Source organism: Dermochelys coriacea, chromosome 6, assembly GCF_009764565.3.
Source record: "Dermochelys coriacea isolate rDerCor1 chromosome 6, rDerCor1.pri.v4, whole genome shotgun sequence".
Lineage (NCBI taxonomy): Eukaryota > Metazoa > Chordata > Testudines > Dermochelyidae > Dermochelys > Dermochelys coriacea.
The window spans coordinates 37,777,662-37,793,479 of NC_050073.1; the positions used below are offsets into that span (position 1 = coordinate 37,777,662).

General features: G+C 40.6%; 1 protein-coding gene across 2 annotated transcripts in view; it reads left to right on the forward strand.

The window, feature by feature from the left end:
* MPPED2 (metallophosphoesterase domain containing 2) overlaps window positions 1-11,080 on the forward strand; it is a 130,289-nt gene extending 119,209 nt beyond the window's left edge. For both annotated transcript variants that reach the window (XM_038407706.2, XM_038407707.2), the window contains exons 5-7: window positions 2,874-2,989; window positions 6,425-6,538; window positions 10,845-11,080. In XM_038407706.2, coding sequence (XP_038263634.1) covers window positions 2,874-2,989; window positions 6,425-6,538; window positions 10,845-10,963 — 349 coding nt within the window. In that variant the 3' untranslated portion in view covers window positions 10,964-11,080. The remainder of the gene's footprint in view (window positions 1-2,873; window positions 2,990-6,424; window positions 6,539-10,844) is intronic.
* Window positions 11,081-15,818: the final 4,738 nt, after the last annotated feature.

Here is a 15,818-nt window from a genome sequence, read left to right on the forward strand (position 1 = left end):
CCCATGTGGTGTCTGTTAGTCACAGCTAATTATTAAGTCTTTGGTGAATGCAGACTACATTGGAACTCTGATTCCCTTTCTCCTCTCCCCCCACTGCTAAAGAACAAAAAACACTGCATGCAATCTAGGTTTATTGCATATATAATTCTCCAAAGAGCTCCAGTAAGATAACAGCTATGGTTTTACATTTCAGGTTTAACTGGGGCATTACTACAGTACTCTTTGCATGAGAAACATAAGAAATGGGTAAAGAATCATTAACTGATAGTGACAAATTCAACCCCCTCCACTGTGTGTGTGTTTTGTCATAGTAGAGTTTGACGATGGTTTGTTAAATAGTTGAAAAAATAGCCAAATTATGTTTTAATTTTAAAATGGAACTCTGAGAAATGTAATCATCTGCATATGTTAGTATTACAATAAAGGTAAGATTGTTAGCTAATTTAGCTGTTCGTTTCAGACACCTGTGAGCAAGAAACTGAACGTAATTGCAGTGGAAAAGAATAGCAAAAACAAAGTTCTGACACAGCAGAGTCCAGGGACACAAAATCCAGTCCAAATTCAGCCTTCACCTACTGAACCCTGCTGAAATTAATGGGAGTTTTGTCATTGACCTCAACGAGTGCAGGATTAAGTCCTAAATGGAACTAGAAGTTTTCTTTCCATATGTAAACTCGGAGGCTGCAATCTTGCAAACTTTTACTAAGGCCAGTAATCCTGACGTACATGCATTATTATGTATGGGACTACTTGAAGGATGGTCTGTCTATTGTATGCTATAAATTGTTCCTTTCAATGAATCTGGTATCTGCAAAGGTTCCCATAACTCTTATACCAGAGTCATCTTTATAGGATAAAAGAACCTTCCATTTCACATACAGTAGATTGAACAGGTGTTCAGAATACCAATCCCTGGTTAAATACTGATCCTCCTCAGATCAACTTCTGATAAAAACAAAACATTTGAATTATGAAAATGAAAAGTAGATTTATAATCTCAAAGGGAAATTGCCAGTTTAATGTAGTCCCAAATATAGGTGTGTGTCTGATATGAAATGTCGGGGGGGAGGGGTGATTTACAAAGTGGAGACATGCAAGTCTTGCTGAATTCACTGTAAACTGTGAACATTTAAATAAATATTTCCTTGAGGGTTTTTTACATTTTTAATGAGAACAGATTTCATCTATTTAAAATGTTCCTTTCCAGAGTACTGATTCAGAAAGACATCACCTCTATGGTAGTACATAACTTGAGAGAAGAGGAGCTAAAAATCTAGAGAAGGCCCACTATCTAGACCTGCTTTGCTTGCTGCTTGGATCCCAGATTTTAGTCTGAGAGCATCTCTAATAGAATGTAAAACTGACTAGTTTAAGTGCCCAAGCCACATGAAATGCAAAACTGCACAAACGGTGAAAAGCAAGTGAGGATTTTGAAATTCCTTTGCTTGTAATAACTTAAAATGTTGTTGGTAATAGAGGTAAGGATATAATTTTTATCTTGACGATATGCATTTCACATCTGATAACAGCTTTTATATTTCAACATCAGAACTATTCAATTTTGCTTTCATATTTTATAGCAAAACTTTCCAGGAAAAAACATGTGTGTCAAATATTGTAGTTCCTTTCATCCCCATAAAAAGACTGTCTCTCTCAATCAGATGGCTTCTATAATAGACCCTCATAACTGTTATGGTGGAGAAAACTCAAGGGCCCATTTATCCCCAGAATTAAATATGTATTAAGGTATTTTAAAGAGTGTAATATCTTTTTAAGATTATCACTTATAGTTATGTTGTATCATTTCACAGTGCTCTAATGTTAGAGATAATAAACATGACGAGTAAGATACAGTGGTGTTAAGGTGCGATTAGCCTATGAGAAATTTACCATGATACAGCCATGATAGATTATACAGGGCCTGTGACCATTGCCACAAAGAAGGTACAACTTTTCTGTGTTCCCATCTTCTATTAGGGTACCCTACACTGTAGGTGGTTTTCTTTTTCCCTACTCCCTACGGGAGGGGGTGAGGACTCCAGCTGGGGGGTGGGGGCTCTGGGGTGGGGCCAGAAATGAGGAATTCAGGGTGCTCTGAGCTGGGATTGAGGGATTCGGAGGGCAGGAGGGAGATCAGGGTTGGGGCACGGGAGGGGGTCTGGGGTGCAGGCTCTGGGCGGCACTTACCTCAAGCAGCGAAGACGCGGCCAGGCGGTTCTGCACACTGCCCTGTCCGCAGGCGTCGCCCCTGCAACTCCCATTGGCCACAGTTCCCGGTCAATGGGAGCTGAGGGGGCAGCGTGTGGAGCCCCCTGGCTGCCCCTACATGTAGGAGCTGGAGAGGGGATATGCTGCTGCTTCCAGGAGCCACGCAGAGTGGGGCAAGCCCTGGATCCCGCTCCCTGGCTGGAGCTCAAGGGCTGGATTAAAACATCTGGAGGGCCGGATACGGCCCCTGGACCGTAGTTTGCCCACCCCGGTGTAGGTGCTTACCTTAAAGTAAGAGAGGAGCCCAAGCCCAAATCCTGGAATAGACATCCCCCAAAGATCTAGATCTGAACACATTGACTGTGTCCTTTCTTTATGATGGGTAAACCCAAGCCCCAGAGTCGAATACCCTTGAAACTGAAGGAAAGATGGGATCCTGATCTAGATCCAAATTTACAGCTAGGGCACTAAGTTTAAAAAAAAAAAAAACCCTTTGTTTTGGGAACAGTCCCTTCCAAAGACGAATGCGCTTTGTTCTGTGAGTGATCTTAAAAAGACAGGAGAGATGGTCAAAACAGTACAGAAAAATTTTCAATTTAGAAATTCCAAAGAAAGAAGAGATTGCTGTATCAGACTGAGACAGTTTGTCTTATTTTCCCCGAAAGGACACCATGGTTTAATGGATGGGGCTTTAACCTACCCAGAGGTCAGTCTTTGCTGGACAAGTGGAACCTTATTCCTGAGGGCATTGATATACTAATGACACATGGACCTCCTCTTGGTAAGTGAAGGAAAAACTATGTGTGGTTTTGTATATAGAATGCACTTTTAGTGCAAGCAAAACTATTAATGCTTTAAGTGACATAATTTTACCCTAACGCAAAACTATGAATTTTAAAAAAAAAATTAAAATGAAGCCTAGTACGATAATTAAACTTAGCAATTATGCTTGGCTTCTAGGTATTTTTTTAAATTAAATTTTTTGATTTAGTGAAGCCAAGGAAAATCAAAGGCGTATCTAGCTGCACAGCCATTTGAATTGGATTCTTTATTTTAAGGATAGTATTCTATTCGTCGGACAAACAAAGCTCCCAATCACAAGGGCCTAGGATTCTCCAGGACTGACTAAAAACATTTTGAAAGATTGGTCCTCCCTCGCAACTACCACCACCAGCATTAGAACATAATGTTTATTTAAGCTTTTTATTGGGTCAAGATTATATATAGTGGTTATCTCTATACTATACTTATATAGTGGTTATCTATCTACTCTTCTTTTCTCTTAAAAAAGAATTTGCTTTGTTAAACCAATTTACCAAAAGTTCACAATTATGGTTAAATATTAAAATTGGATTACATTGATGGACCAAAATTCTGTCACCACCTATTCATTCAAACTATACCCATTTATTTCAATGAGAGATGAGTACACATATCTGAGTCAAAATCTGAGTTTTCGTGAATGGAGTCTTGAGCTAAATCCCTTTTCCTTTACTCACATGAGTACCCCATTGATCCAGAGTTATGCTGTGATAAGAGGCATCTATATAGTTGTCCCCCGATTGCCTCAGAAAGCAGGTAAAAGGAGTATTCAGCACACGTGATTTTAAATAGAGGGTGGGATTTTCTAAAGTACTTGGTTTTGGCCTAAGTCTGATCCCATTGAAGGGCAAAATTCCCATTGATTTCAGCAGAAGAAGAGTTAGGCCAACACTGAGCCTTTCAGAAAATGCTACCATAACCCTTTTTCATGTTGTTTTCCACCAAGTCACACATTTCTGGTTCCTGCTCTGTAAGACACAGATATAAATCTAGGGTCACAACCTTAGCTAGTGTCAATTGTCATAGCTCTGTTTAAGTCAGTAGAGCTGTGATAACTTACATCAGCTGAGGATCTACCTGTATAAAAATGTCCTGTAAGGGTGAGGAGATCAGGTGCATGCACGCATTAATTAGTAGATTATGTGGTTTTGCTAAGTTTTACCCAGATCCTCATCTTATGTAAATTAAAGAACTTCCACTGACTTCAGCAGAGCTATACAAGTTTGCACCAGCTTAGCATCTGAGCCAGCCATTACAAAATGCTATTTTAAACTGTGTGTATGATATGTTTTGAAAATGGCATTTAAATGCCAGAGACCAGCTGAATGGTCCAGCAGGGTTTCTTGGTGGATGGAGTGTGAGGAACTTAATGCACGGTAGGGCATCACAGCTAAGGGCTTGTCTACACTATAGCAGCACAGCTATAGCAGTTGCGTATAAGCCCTTGCTTGCTACAGTGATGGAAGGAGGTTTTCCAACACTGTAGTTAATCCACGCCTCCCTCCCCCCACCTCCGAAGAATTCTTCCATCTAGAGTGGGACTTGGATGTCTTAACTACATTTATCAGGGGATGAATTGTTTATACCTGTGAATGATACAGGTAGGCTGACCTAAGTTTTAGATATAGACCAAGCCTGAGTTAGGAGTCAGCAATCCTAGCAGAGCTGGACGTAGTGAGACTTAAGAAGAACAGAAGAAAATTTTACACTAATAATATACTCAGTGCTTATCTTTAGCCTGGTTATTAGGGGCATTCAGCATATAATGCTACCAAGGGAATATTGTAAAAATGTGCAGGTCACCTTTAAATCCTCCAGAGCCAATATGCGTCTTCAACAGAGCTATGATCTAGGACTCCTTTTCAGTGTAATGCCCTGTACTTTGAAAGCCACCCTTCTGTTGTAGTGATTAATTTCTTATATTTTATCTATTTACTTCTTTCCCAGAAACAAAAAATAGCACAAGCATGTTTATAATTTTTCCTGGTTGCTAGATTTCAGTGGGCTGCCAATCTGCATATTGTAAATTGGTTTCCCATAGCGTACTTTAGTCTCAGCAGCATCACAATATTTCTTAGCTGAATTTTTTGAAACATCCCTTCTGAAATTTTACTCCACTCCTTTAAAAAAAAAAATCAAAGCAAAAGTATAGCCTCCATTTTGTAGATACAGTTTACACTGATTTTAATTGTGAGCATAGATCAGGGCATTAGAAATGCAAATAGTGATATTGGGCCTCAACATGCCTGAAAATATACCCCAAATATTGCCTTTTAAAGTGGCTACATATTAATTTAGGTAAAATTATGTCATTACCGACCTTAGCTGTTTGATTGGTTTTGAAGAGTACATATAGTCCAGATGCATCCGATGAAGTGAGCTGTAGCTCACGAAAGCTTATGCTCTAATAAATTTGTTAGTCTCTAAGGTGCCACAAGTACTCCTTTTCTTTTTGCGAATACAGACTAACACGGCTGCTACTCTGAAACATAGTCCAGTTTATGTCCCACCATTTTTAATCAGCTTGGGCCAAATTTATCTCTGGTATAACTACTTTGAAGTCAGTAGAGTAACACCAAGAGTGAGTTTGCTCCTTCTTTTAGCTATGGTTTATCTTTTGCCTCTCACAATCCTTCACACCCTTTTGAATGTTAGTCTAGGCTGTAAGAGTCCAGACAGCCCACATTTATACTAATTGATGTCAAATTTTATGGATTTTCCGTATTAGTTATAGAACTAAGTGGTTTTCACTTTAAAAGTAGTCACTAGATTGCTTGTAGCTGTTTCCCTGTTGCTCTGTGCTGCCTATTTTCAGTGACCCAGGGCTCCAAAGTAATCCAACACTCTCAGACCCTGGGCCTCTGGAAGTTGCTGAAGATGATATATTTTAAATTTCTGGAGTGGCAGAGGTGCCAGGTGTGAGAACAGATCCTTCCCGTGGCCTGGCTCTGGAATAACTGTGACCAGCACTTTTTACCTGACTAGCTTGGGAAGTAGACTGCTACAGCAGCAGCAGAAGGGAGGAAATAAGATGGGGGTGTGCAGTAGGGGAGGGAGGGGATCAAGAAGGGGAAAAAATTGCAGCACTGCCAGGAATAAGAGTCACAAAGCTTCCACTCATGAAGAAGAGTCTAAAAACTCTCGTTTAATAAATCAAATCACATACAGAAAATGTTAATTAGGCAGGAGTGGGGGGGAAGGAAAAAGGAAAAAACCTCAGAACCTAAGGAAGACAGAGCGAGAAGTTTCTTAAAAGCCATTGTATGCTTTAATGGAGAGGCTAGGATTACAGATAATGTAATAAACCTTTAGTGAATTATGGCTTCCTGAAAGTCTAAACGAAACCTTACCTGAATAGAGAAAATTAAGAGTATTGATTGCATTTTGCCCTCAGGTTTTCGAGACTGGGTTCCAAAGGAGCTGCAGAGAGTTGGCTGTGTGGAACTGTTGAACACTGTGCAAAGGCGAGTAAGGCCCAAACTCCATGTCTTTGGTGGAATTCATGAAGGTAAGAAATAGTAGGGCTCCCTAGGTCTGTATGAGAATCCTCATGGGGGAAACAAGTAGATCTCTCTGGTACTTTATTCCAGATGTGGGGCTTTATTATGACTAAGGACTTGTCTACACTACTCGCCGGATCAGCAGGCATTAATTGATCCAAGAGGGGTCAATTTATCACGTCCAGTATAGCCATGATAAATCGACCGCTGAGCGCTCTCCCGTCGACTCCAGTACTCCACCAGAACGAGAAGTGCAAGCGGAGTCGATGGGAGAGTGTCTGCTGTCGATGACCGCAGTGAGGACACCAGGGTAAGTAGATCTAAGTATGTCGACTTCAGCTACACTATTCACATAGCTGAAGTTGCATATCTTAAATCGAACCCACGTGGTACTGTAGACAAGCCCACAGTAGAATAAAATGGGAAAACATTCAGATCTGCTGGGTGCTCAGCACTTTGAAAACTTACTTCTTAGTGTCCAAAAAAGACTTAGTAGTCCAACTTGAGGAACTCTCATTTTAAAATATTGACCACATACATGATATCCATACCTGCAACTTGCAATAATTGTGCTGTGCCAGTTTATTTGCTTTCAAAGCTTTGGGGGGGAGGGGAGAAAGAGTTCTCTCATATGCAGAAGAATAAAGGCAAATTGAAATTTGTCTTACCAAACCACCAGAAAGTCCCAGTTACTCCAAGTACAGGAGCCAGCAAAGGAAGTAGAAAAGACAGGGAGAAAGCTTGCTCCATCAAGATACCTCACTCGGTATATGGGGGAGAGTGCAGTAGAAAGGAGGGAAGCTTGTCAGGAGGGGAGAGAAGGTAATCACCACAATTCCTTTGAAATCTACTTCTGAAGTCATTCTGCAATACATTTCATGAGGTGTAATCTTTCAAGGTATGTGAACCTCAGAAAAGCTTTTTCAGAAGATACATTGCCCCATTTTTAATCTCACACCGGGCAGACTGAGTGTGAAGCTTCAGAACAATAAGCTCATTTTGTGGGGATGGGAGGGAATGAGAGATTAAATAAATACATCTGGAGGTTTTTAAATATTTAATACACTTTGTGGCTTTCATGTTCCAATGAGAAAAATACTAGGAGTCCAGCCTGGGAGAGATAGTGAGACTGTGTGACCCTAGGACTAAAAGTTACACACTAAGTGCTTTATAGTCCCCCCGCCCCGGAGATTTCGCCAATGACTAATTAAGCTCTCCATAGGCTCACAGAGTTGGAGAACTTTATAAAAGAAAAGACAGCATACTCGCCTGCTATTGTTGATTTTCCGAAGCCCTCATGACTTTACACAATGAATTTTTATGCTTGGGTTATAAAGTCCTGTAAATAAGGAGTTTATAACAGAAACGTTGATATGACCTTAACTATAGTGGTATGAACAGCAGTACTCTAATGCAAACCAGGAAAGGATTGGACGTTTTCTATAAATATTAATGCTCAGATATTAATGATAAGTGAATACAAGAAGACTTCCAACTAGAACATGCAAATTGCCTGTAGCCTTTTGTAGGTGCATGGTAAGCTGAAAGTAATCAAACTTCCCGCAGTAATAATGTTAAGCTGAGGGAAAGCAAAGGCCTCTTAGCATGCAAGATCATCATGAAAAAATACTGTGGAATCATGTGCACCTTACATTTAAACCTTGGAAGTAAGATGGCACACTCAACAAGAATAAAAGGAGTCTTATTTGAGCATTCAAGGGCACTAAACAAAGATCCAAATCGTGCTCAGTTGATTAAGGCTGAAGGTAAAGGAACTGCCTACTACAGTAAAGTGAGTAAAATTTCTCCTGAATTTTTCTGAGAGTTTAAGAATTAAGACATAATTAATTCAGGACCAAATTCTGCTCCCAGACCACATGCACCCATATTTTATTGAAGTCCATAGGAGTTGCACACAAGTATTTGGGGCAGAATTTTGCAGTGAGTTGATTAATTTTTTTAAACCAGTATTTTTACAGTGCAAAGTGACCTAACTCAAAATTGCTAATTTAAACAAACAAAACAATACAGGCAGACCACACAGCAATTGTGAAATGATTAGTTTCTGATGGACATTTTGGTAGCACACACTTTGTGTTAACTTTCATGCAGCAGTGATCTGTACTATATCATATTGCAAAAGGAAAAATATTTTCCCTGAGGTTTGGCCTGCTTGTACTAACAGTGGGAAGTTCCTCTCCTCTGAAGGACCCGTCACAAGCAAGAAATTTGGTGCCAAGCCCTTCCTAGTCTGTCTTGTCTCCTGTGTCTTTTCCTGCCTCTCCATGAGGAAAGTAGGAAGTGTCATCCTGGGGCACCATCTTTCAGGGCCAGACACAGTATCGTGACAGACAAAAAAGGTGAAGCTTGCTTTTGCCCTCAGCACAGAAAAAGTGCTGACAGTGCCGTCTGTCCGTCCCATCCAGTCCTTCAACGGGCCAGTGTGCCTGAAAAGTCAGCTGCCCCCACAGTGGGAGTCAGATCTGAATAGGTATCTGAGGAGAGCAGAGAGGAAGAGGTTAAAGCAAAGGAGTCCATTCAGACTCCCCCCCCCCGCACACTTTTTTTGAGGGAGAAGCAGACACATTTTTGGGGGCCAACATTTATTTCAACAGAATTTATCATAACTCTCTGCTCTCCGCAAAAGAAGCTCCCTGAGCAGGCTGTTCCTCGAAGGTTCCCCCCATTTCCTGCTCTACCCTCAGTAATCTCTGGAGACTGTTACTAGTTTTCATTCCCCCTCCCCAGCACCCTATAAACATCTTTGAGAGAGAAGGAGGAATGTGACTCAGAGCCTGCCTGCCCACCATTACAGGAGTGCAAGGCACTCTCGTCACTTCCCCTCATGCCCCTACAAGAGGGCCAGGAACAAGAAGCATAGAACTAGCTACATATGCTTTACCTCACCTCCTGTGCCAGGAGAACCCCAAGCAAGGTGTCCAGATCCTTTGAATGGTGTTGAGGATGAGCAAGGTTGAGAATCTAGCCTTATATTCCTAAAGGCTGTGTCCACCAAAGGTAGAAGTCCATAATCACTCCTGGACAGGTTAGGAAGAGCTTGTGGTCTCCAGGTGGCCAGGTGATCATCCCTTCTTTATTTTTCATTAAGAAAACATCGTGTTTCGCATTTGTTCCAGATCCCTAACCCGTCTTCTTTCTTCACCTTTTTATCCCACTTCTGCCTTAACCTTAAGGATGGTGGGGAATCCTGTGAGCTTTCCTTGGACATCCATAAGCCTGTGATGTCTTATTGGTTCTATAGGAGATCAGAAAGCCCCTTTCCCTCTTCATTGAGGATCCCCTGCAAGGAGCTCAAAGGCTCTTGGACTGCCCTCCCCCCTTATATGCATTCCTACATCTGGCTCACCTATACCTCAGTGAGCCTCCCCTGCTTGAACTAGCTCAAAGCCCATTCTTTCATTAGGATGGACCCCTCTTGGGTCAAGAGAGGGAAGAGTCCAGCCTCTGTGGACACCGCATAGCAGCCACTAGAGCTACACCCACACTTACACTTCGTGCTACCATTCAGTCTCTCTCTGTCAGCAGTTGTGATGGTCAGATAGTAGAATTCTCCAAATAATTGTTCAGCCACAGCGTTAAGGTTTGTGGGAGCTAGTGTGCCATTTTTCCCCTCCCTCTTTGCCCAGTCCTCAAGCAACTTCAGCTCTTCTAGCTAGCCCTTCATTTTCTGTGCCTTGGGCTGGAATTTCTGGTCAGATCCATTGCCCAGGCTGGGAAGCTAAGCTACAAAAAACGCCTATTCTTTCCTTCTAATTGATTTCTGAGGTTTAGCAAGCCAGTGTGAACACCTGTCCCCACAACCCTTGAGCTGACAAACTGGACAATATGGTCAATGCAGGATAGGCCAACCAAGTTTGTTTGAACTCATTGAGTGGATGTCTGCAGACCAAGTGCCTAAAAGGAGAGGAGTTTTTAGCTCTTGCTCCTGATTGGTCCTTCACAACCTGACACTAGAAGCATGCCAAACCACAGAAAACCAATTAGCTCAAAGAAAAGGTGGGGTTTTTTTGCCTTTTTCAGTTGCAGTACAATAAAAGGCCTTTCTGGTCAGAAAACTGCAATTTAAAAACACCCTGTTCTTGTTCCAGATACAATTAAAAAATAAATAAATTCAATGCACTGTAACTTTGTGGTACTTTCAAAAGCTCATAACATTTTGACAGGATTTGTTGAATTTTATTCCAAAGCCCTGCTTTCATAACAGGTTTTTATGTGTCTGCCTATAGGCACCGCATAAGGTCAGCATCGTTCGTTTATTTATATTATACTGTGTGTGACACATTCTCCCTACAGGTTATGGCATTATGACAGACGGTTACACAACGTACATCAATGCCTCAACATGTACAGTCAGCTTTCAACCAACCAATCCTCCAATTATATTTGACCTTCCAACCCCTCAAGGATCATGAAGCACTACTGCACAGTTAAATGGGGAAGGTCTATAAACTGCCATTTTCTAATTATAAAACTTACATTCTCTTACATGTTTATTTCCAAAATTATGTGAGTTTTTTGGTAAATTGCTGGTACAAAAAGAAAAAGAAAAAAGAAAAAGAGGTTGTGCTTTTTGGAAATGCAGCATCCATTTTAAATTGATACAGCATTGTGAATTTGTAAAATGACCTTTTTTTTGTTTTCTCAAACTTGCCATTGTAAAATTGTTATAGTATTCTCAAAAGGACAGCCAAGCTTTCTTTTAACAAGTCAGAGACCTTATTTTAATATTATATTATAAGCTAAAAAGGCAGCATTTAACAAACACCAAATTTGCACAACTATTATTGTTCGAAAGTTTTTAAATGTAGTTTTTTCCTAGTTAAGATGTCACCTTCCCCTATCTCCCCCCGCAGTTGTATTAAACTTTTTTTTTAGTAACAAACATGATTTAGGGGTCTGTTTGCCCCTTGATGAGTGTGCATGTACTGTAGTTCCCTCCTATTACCAGTAATGTGCAGCAAGGGGAGAACAGACTTTACAGTTGTTTGTCTCTGCTTACTTTAAATATAGATAGCTGCATTCTATATGTGATTATCTACCTTTTTATTATTTGGGTTTTTTTTTTAAATTATTTTAGCTTTAAAAATATGGGAACGAAAGCTGCAAAGAGCAGGTGTTTCATGCAGTAAAAACCATGTAAATGCGGACTCCTTTTAAATATGAATTTATATATATATGTATTTTTTGTGCATTATAACAAGGAATTTAATATTGCAAGTATAGCATCTGAAAAATTATGCTGTACAGCACATCAAAATTATGAAGGATGTGACATTTTCCAAGTGCTCAAGGCCTTCAAGAGCTTGAGTTAAATCTTTGTGCAGTTTCAGGCATGTATAGAATCAAATGGATACAATCAAGCCTAACTAAAATAAGGCTTAGTTGTCCTTTATATTTAAATATTCTTGAATTGTCTTTTTATTTCTTTTTTTCTTTATTTTGCACTGTGTGTAAATGCAATCTTGCTAGCACAAAATATTGTTGCAGATAGTTATTTCTGTTCTACCACTGTAAATGCTATTGAGCTTTGTTCTGTTTTATGTTACCTTGTTAATGGAATTTAGAAAAGCAGTTTCTTTAAATTTATTGTGATATTATATATCTAGCGGCCTTTATATGCAAATAAAATTGCAAGATTTTTAAATACTTGGTATTAAAGAGTCTTTGAATTAATAGTCCCATGGGCCTTGATTAGAAGAAGTAAAAAATTCTCATTTTTCATAAATTTTTATTGCTCACCGTTCATGGGATGGCAGTTGGGTCGATAAAGCACTCAGTGGACTTTTCCTTCCGTTCCTCTGCCATCCATCTTTCCACAGCTTTTACATGGAGATTTTGTATTCAGGTGTAATTCAGTGTGAACTGAGTTTATGTGCAGTTTAAGGCTCATAGGACAGTATTTCAGAGAGTATATGGAAAAATTGATTATGTAATAACCTTTGTACCTCCTCAGTTATTCATAAGTACTTTAACTGCTCTGGGTGTTTTATGTTGTTCATCCACCATAAGTTAAAAAATTAATAGTCCTAGATGAAATATAGTGCATATTTATTTTGTTTTGACCTATTCTGCAAGTCTAGGGTCACAGAATTTTCAGCAGAACGCACCCCTTTCAGGAGAATTGTACAAGAGTGTGAGCGCCTTAAGGCAGTGACTGTAATTTACTGTATGGCTGTACAAGGCCCTAGCACCATGGGGCCCAACCCTGCTTGGTCTCTAGAGCTACCACAATGTATAGGTAAAACAAAAGTATTTTATAAATTACTTTAAGCTCTTATGAAGATAAATGTCCAACTGGCAATGGGTATAGAACTGTCTTCATGAACCTGCTACAACCTAAAACAATAGCTCAGGAGAGCCATGAACTGCACCCGGTCACCTCAGCAGATTAACCTTTAAACCTACCAATGATTCTGGAAACATCATCAGCTGTTTCACTACTGAGAATTTTTAGTAGAAACATCTAGATAACTGGTGCCAAACGGCTTTTGTTCCTTTTTAAAAATCTCCCCCCAGTCCCACTGATTTTCAGTGTGCTTATTCAAGCCTCAAATGGTACCACAGAACTTCCCTGAGCCCAAATCGTCCCATATCCAGTTTCCAACCTCTTCCTCCCGGCTTTTCCTTTCCATTGTATAAATCTGACATGCCTAATGCTGAAAAAAGCAGGAGGCATCTTTAAAATGATGTATTTCAACCTAAACCAGGATGCTGTTGTGATAATATTCTGCTTGCAGAGTTAATTCTGTCCATTTCTGAATTTAGCTAAAGCTGACATCAGGTCTCCAGTCTGCTACAGCAGAGTGTTGCAGAAACTAAGAGGCCTTGACTTTACATAGGTGTATATTGTATGTTAAAGTTAAGGGGAATGATGCATCCAAACCCCTTAGACAGATTTGAAAAATCTCAGCCTCAATATTTTTCCAGCCGTAGGCTTATGTGGCTTTGATAGGAAGTTCCTACTTCAGACTCCCACAGATTAAGCCTGTCTCTTGTTTTTTATCTGATGGTTTGTTTTCTTTATAGAACAGACATTCAACAAAGTGAACACAGTTTGATTGCCTTTAGAGAAAAAGCTGTCTGCCAGCTTTGCTTACACCAGGGCTGAATTTGGTCCCTTAAATCGACATGTGTCCACTCATATCAAACCCTCTTTTCTGTCTTATATTTATAATCCTTCCTAGAGGGGTTTTCCTTTTAGGAAAGTCTAATGCAGAGATTCAGAATTGTTTTAGGCAACTGCACCCATTTATTAGACCAACAGCAGCTCAGCTGGACCAGTCAGTGACCCTTGTCCCTCTCCTCCTTCTGCAGCCAGCCCCTCCCACCCTTCATACTTTAGGATCCAATTCTCCAATGAAACCAAAGAGTAAGGTGGTATTCAACAAGTGGCAGAAGTGGCCCCAAGAGTTCAAGCGTGCCTGTAAGACAGCTGTGCATTGGAGATAGTGCTGAACACCACCTCCCCAGGGGAAGCACTCTTCCTTGCATAAGCAGAATCTTTCTTGGCACTCCCAGGCACAAACAGGCAGTGCACCTCCAGCTACACCCCTTCATGGGTCTGTCTGTTGCTAATTTGTGCATGGGTCCACAGCCTTGAATCCTTTGGGGTGCTGTGCATTTAAGGGAGCAGGCAAAGAAGAGGGACTTCAATAGTGGCTGGACCTTAAGTGAGCTCTGCAAAATGGAGATGTTTCCTTATGCCCTCTTGCCCATTGCCTAAGGCTTAGGCATAGTCTGCAACTCCAATGCAGTTGTGTCCCTCCGGTAAAGAGTTCACTGCTCCAAATCCCAGAGCAGATGAAGTTGAGGTTTAGGGGAGCTTGAGCCTACAGTGGGTTAAAAGCACAGATCCAGCTGATTAGGAGCCTTTACTGATGCTCCAAGACAAAGTACAAAGCTGAGCCTTGACTAGGATAGGTGAGACCAAGTACCAGTCTCAAAACTTCAAAGTACTAGAACCAGCACCAGGAGATTAAGGCACATCATAACTGGTCAGAAGACTAGTACAGTTCCTACAATCATATCATTCTTTCTGCATTGAAAAGTATGAGGGCTTGTTCGTGTAGGGCACTGAGGATTCTCTCAACTCCTATGTAAGCTAATGGGTCTTTGGGACCCTTCACCACCTATTAATATAAATTGACTGTATATTACCCTAGTGAATTTTATTTTCCCCAAAAATGATCAGGTAGTTTGTATGGTTCTCTTTCCTTGACAGGCACCACCTTCAGTTTCAGCAATCTGCTTTATTGAGCTTGTCTCCTCTCCTTTAGAAACTTTCCTAGTTCTTTTCCTCCTTTTCCAGGAGATTCCAGAAGTCAGTCTAGTTCTTTTCTCTTCCCCGTGAAAGCCAAACACCTGGCTAATGGAAACTGCATGAGGACAAGGAGCATTAGTAGAAACAGAGTTTAGCATCTTTTATTTCTGTGCTTTGCAGAGACTGTTTTCTGTCACAGACAGGTAATTTTCCTTTGCTAGATGTTAGGCATATTTGACAAGCAGTGTATATCTGGGATAACATCTCTGTTGAAGAACTATGCTTTCATGAGGGTAAACATCTGTGATAAGTGTGCTCCTTTTCAAGAGTGCCTCACTCTTACAGGGTTCCATATTAACATATAGAATAAGCCCCTGGTAAAAATTCTTCCTCTGGATCCTGCTCCAAAGTCCACTGACCTCAGCGGAGTCTTTGACTTCAAATGGCTCCAGATCAGGCACCAGGCATCTAACTGGAACAAGTTTCTGTCTATTATTCACCTTTCAAGCTGGAAGAGAAGTCCCTGGTTAACATGCAAGAACCTTTTGGCAGGAAGAGGGACCTACCTATTGTAAGTGCTGAATCTTTCCAAGTGATTGATTAACAGCACTGAAATCGATTAACCTTTCCTCTTTTGAGAGAAGCTTTCATCTAGGCATCCTGATAAGGCTGAAAGCACTCAAGGCCTTTATCAAGGAAGGGCTGCTGAACAGGATGTTCCCCAGAGGTGACTGGTTCCCAATTCTCCGTGCATAGTGAATAGTGAATTCAGCAGACCTTGAGGTCAAGCCTGTATTAGGTTAAGAGATTCTCAAATCAATCTAGTCTACTCCAGGAAAATTCTACTAGGAGAATGGATTTTGCCAAGACTGTGTCTAAGAAGGAGATTGATGGACTAACTCCTGTTCTAGCTGCTTGTTTTTCATTTTCTGTGACTCAGACTTTTTTTTGCCCTATTGACAGATATTTTCCCCATAGCAGAGCTCCAGTATTCAAAGAGAATGTTA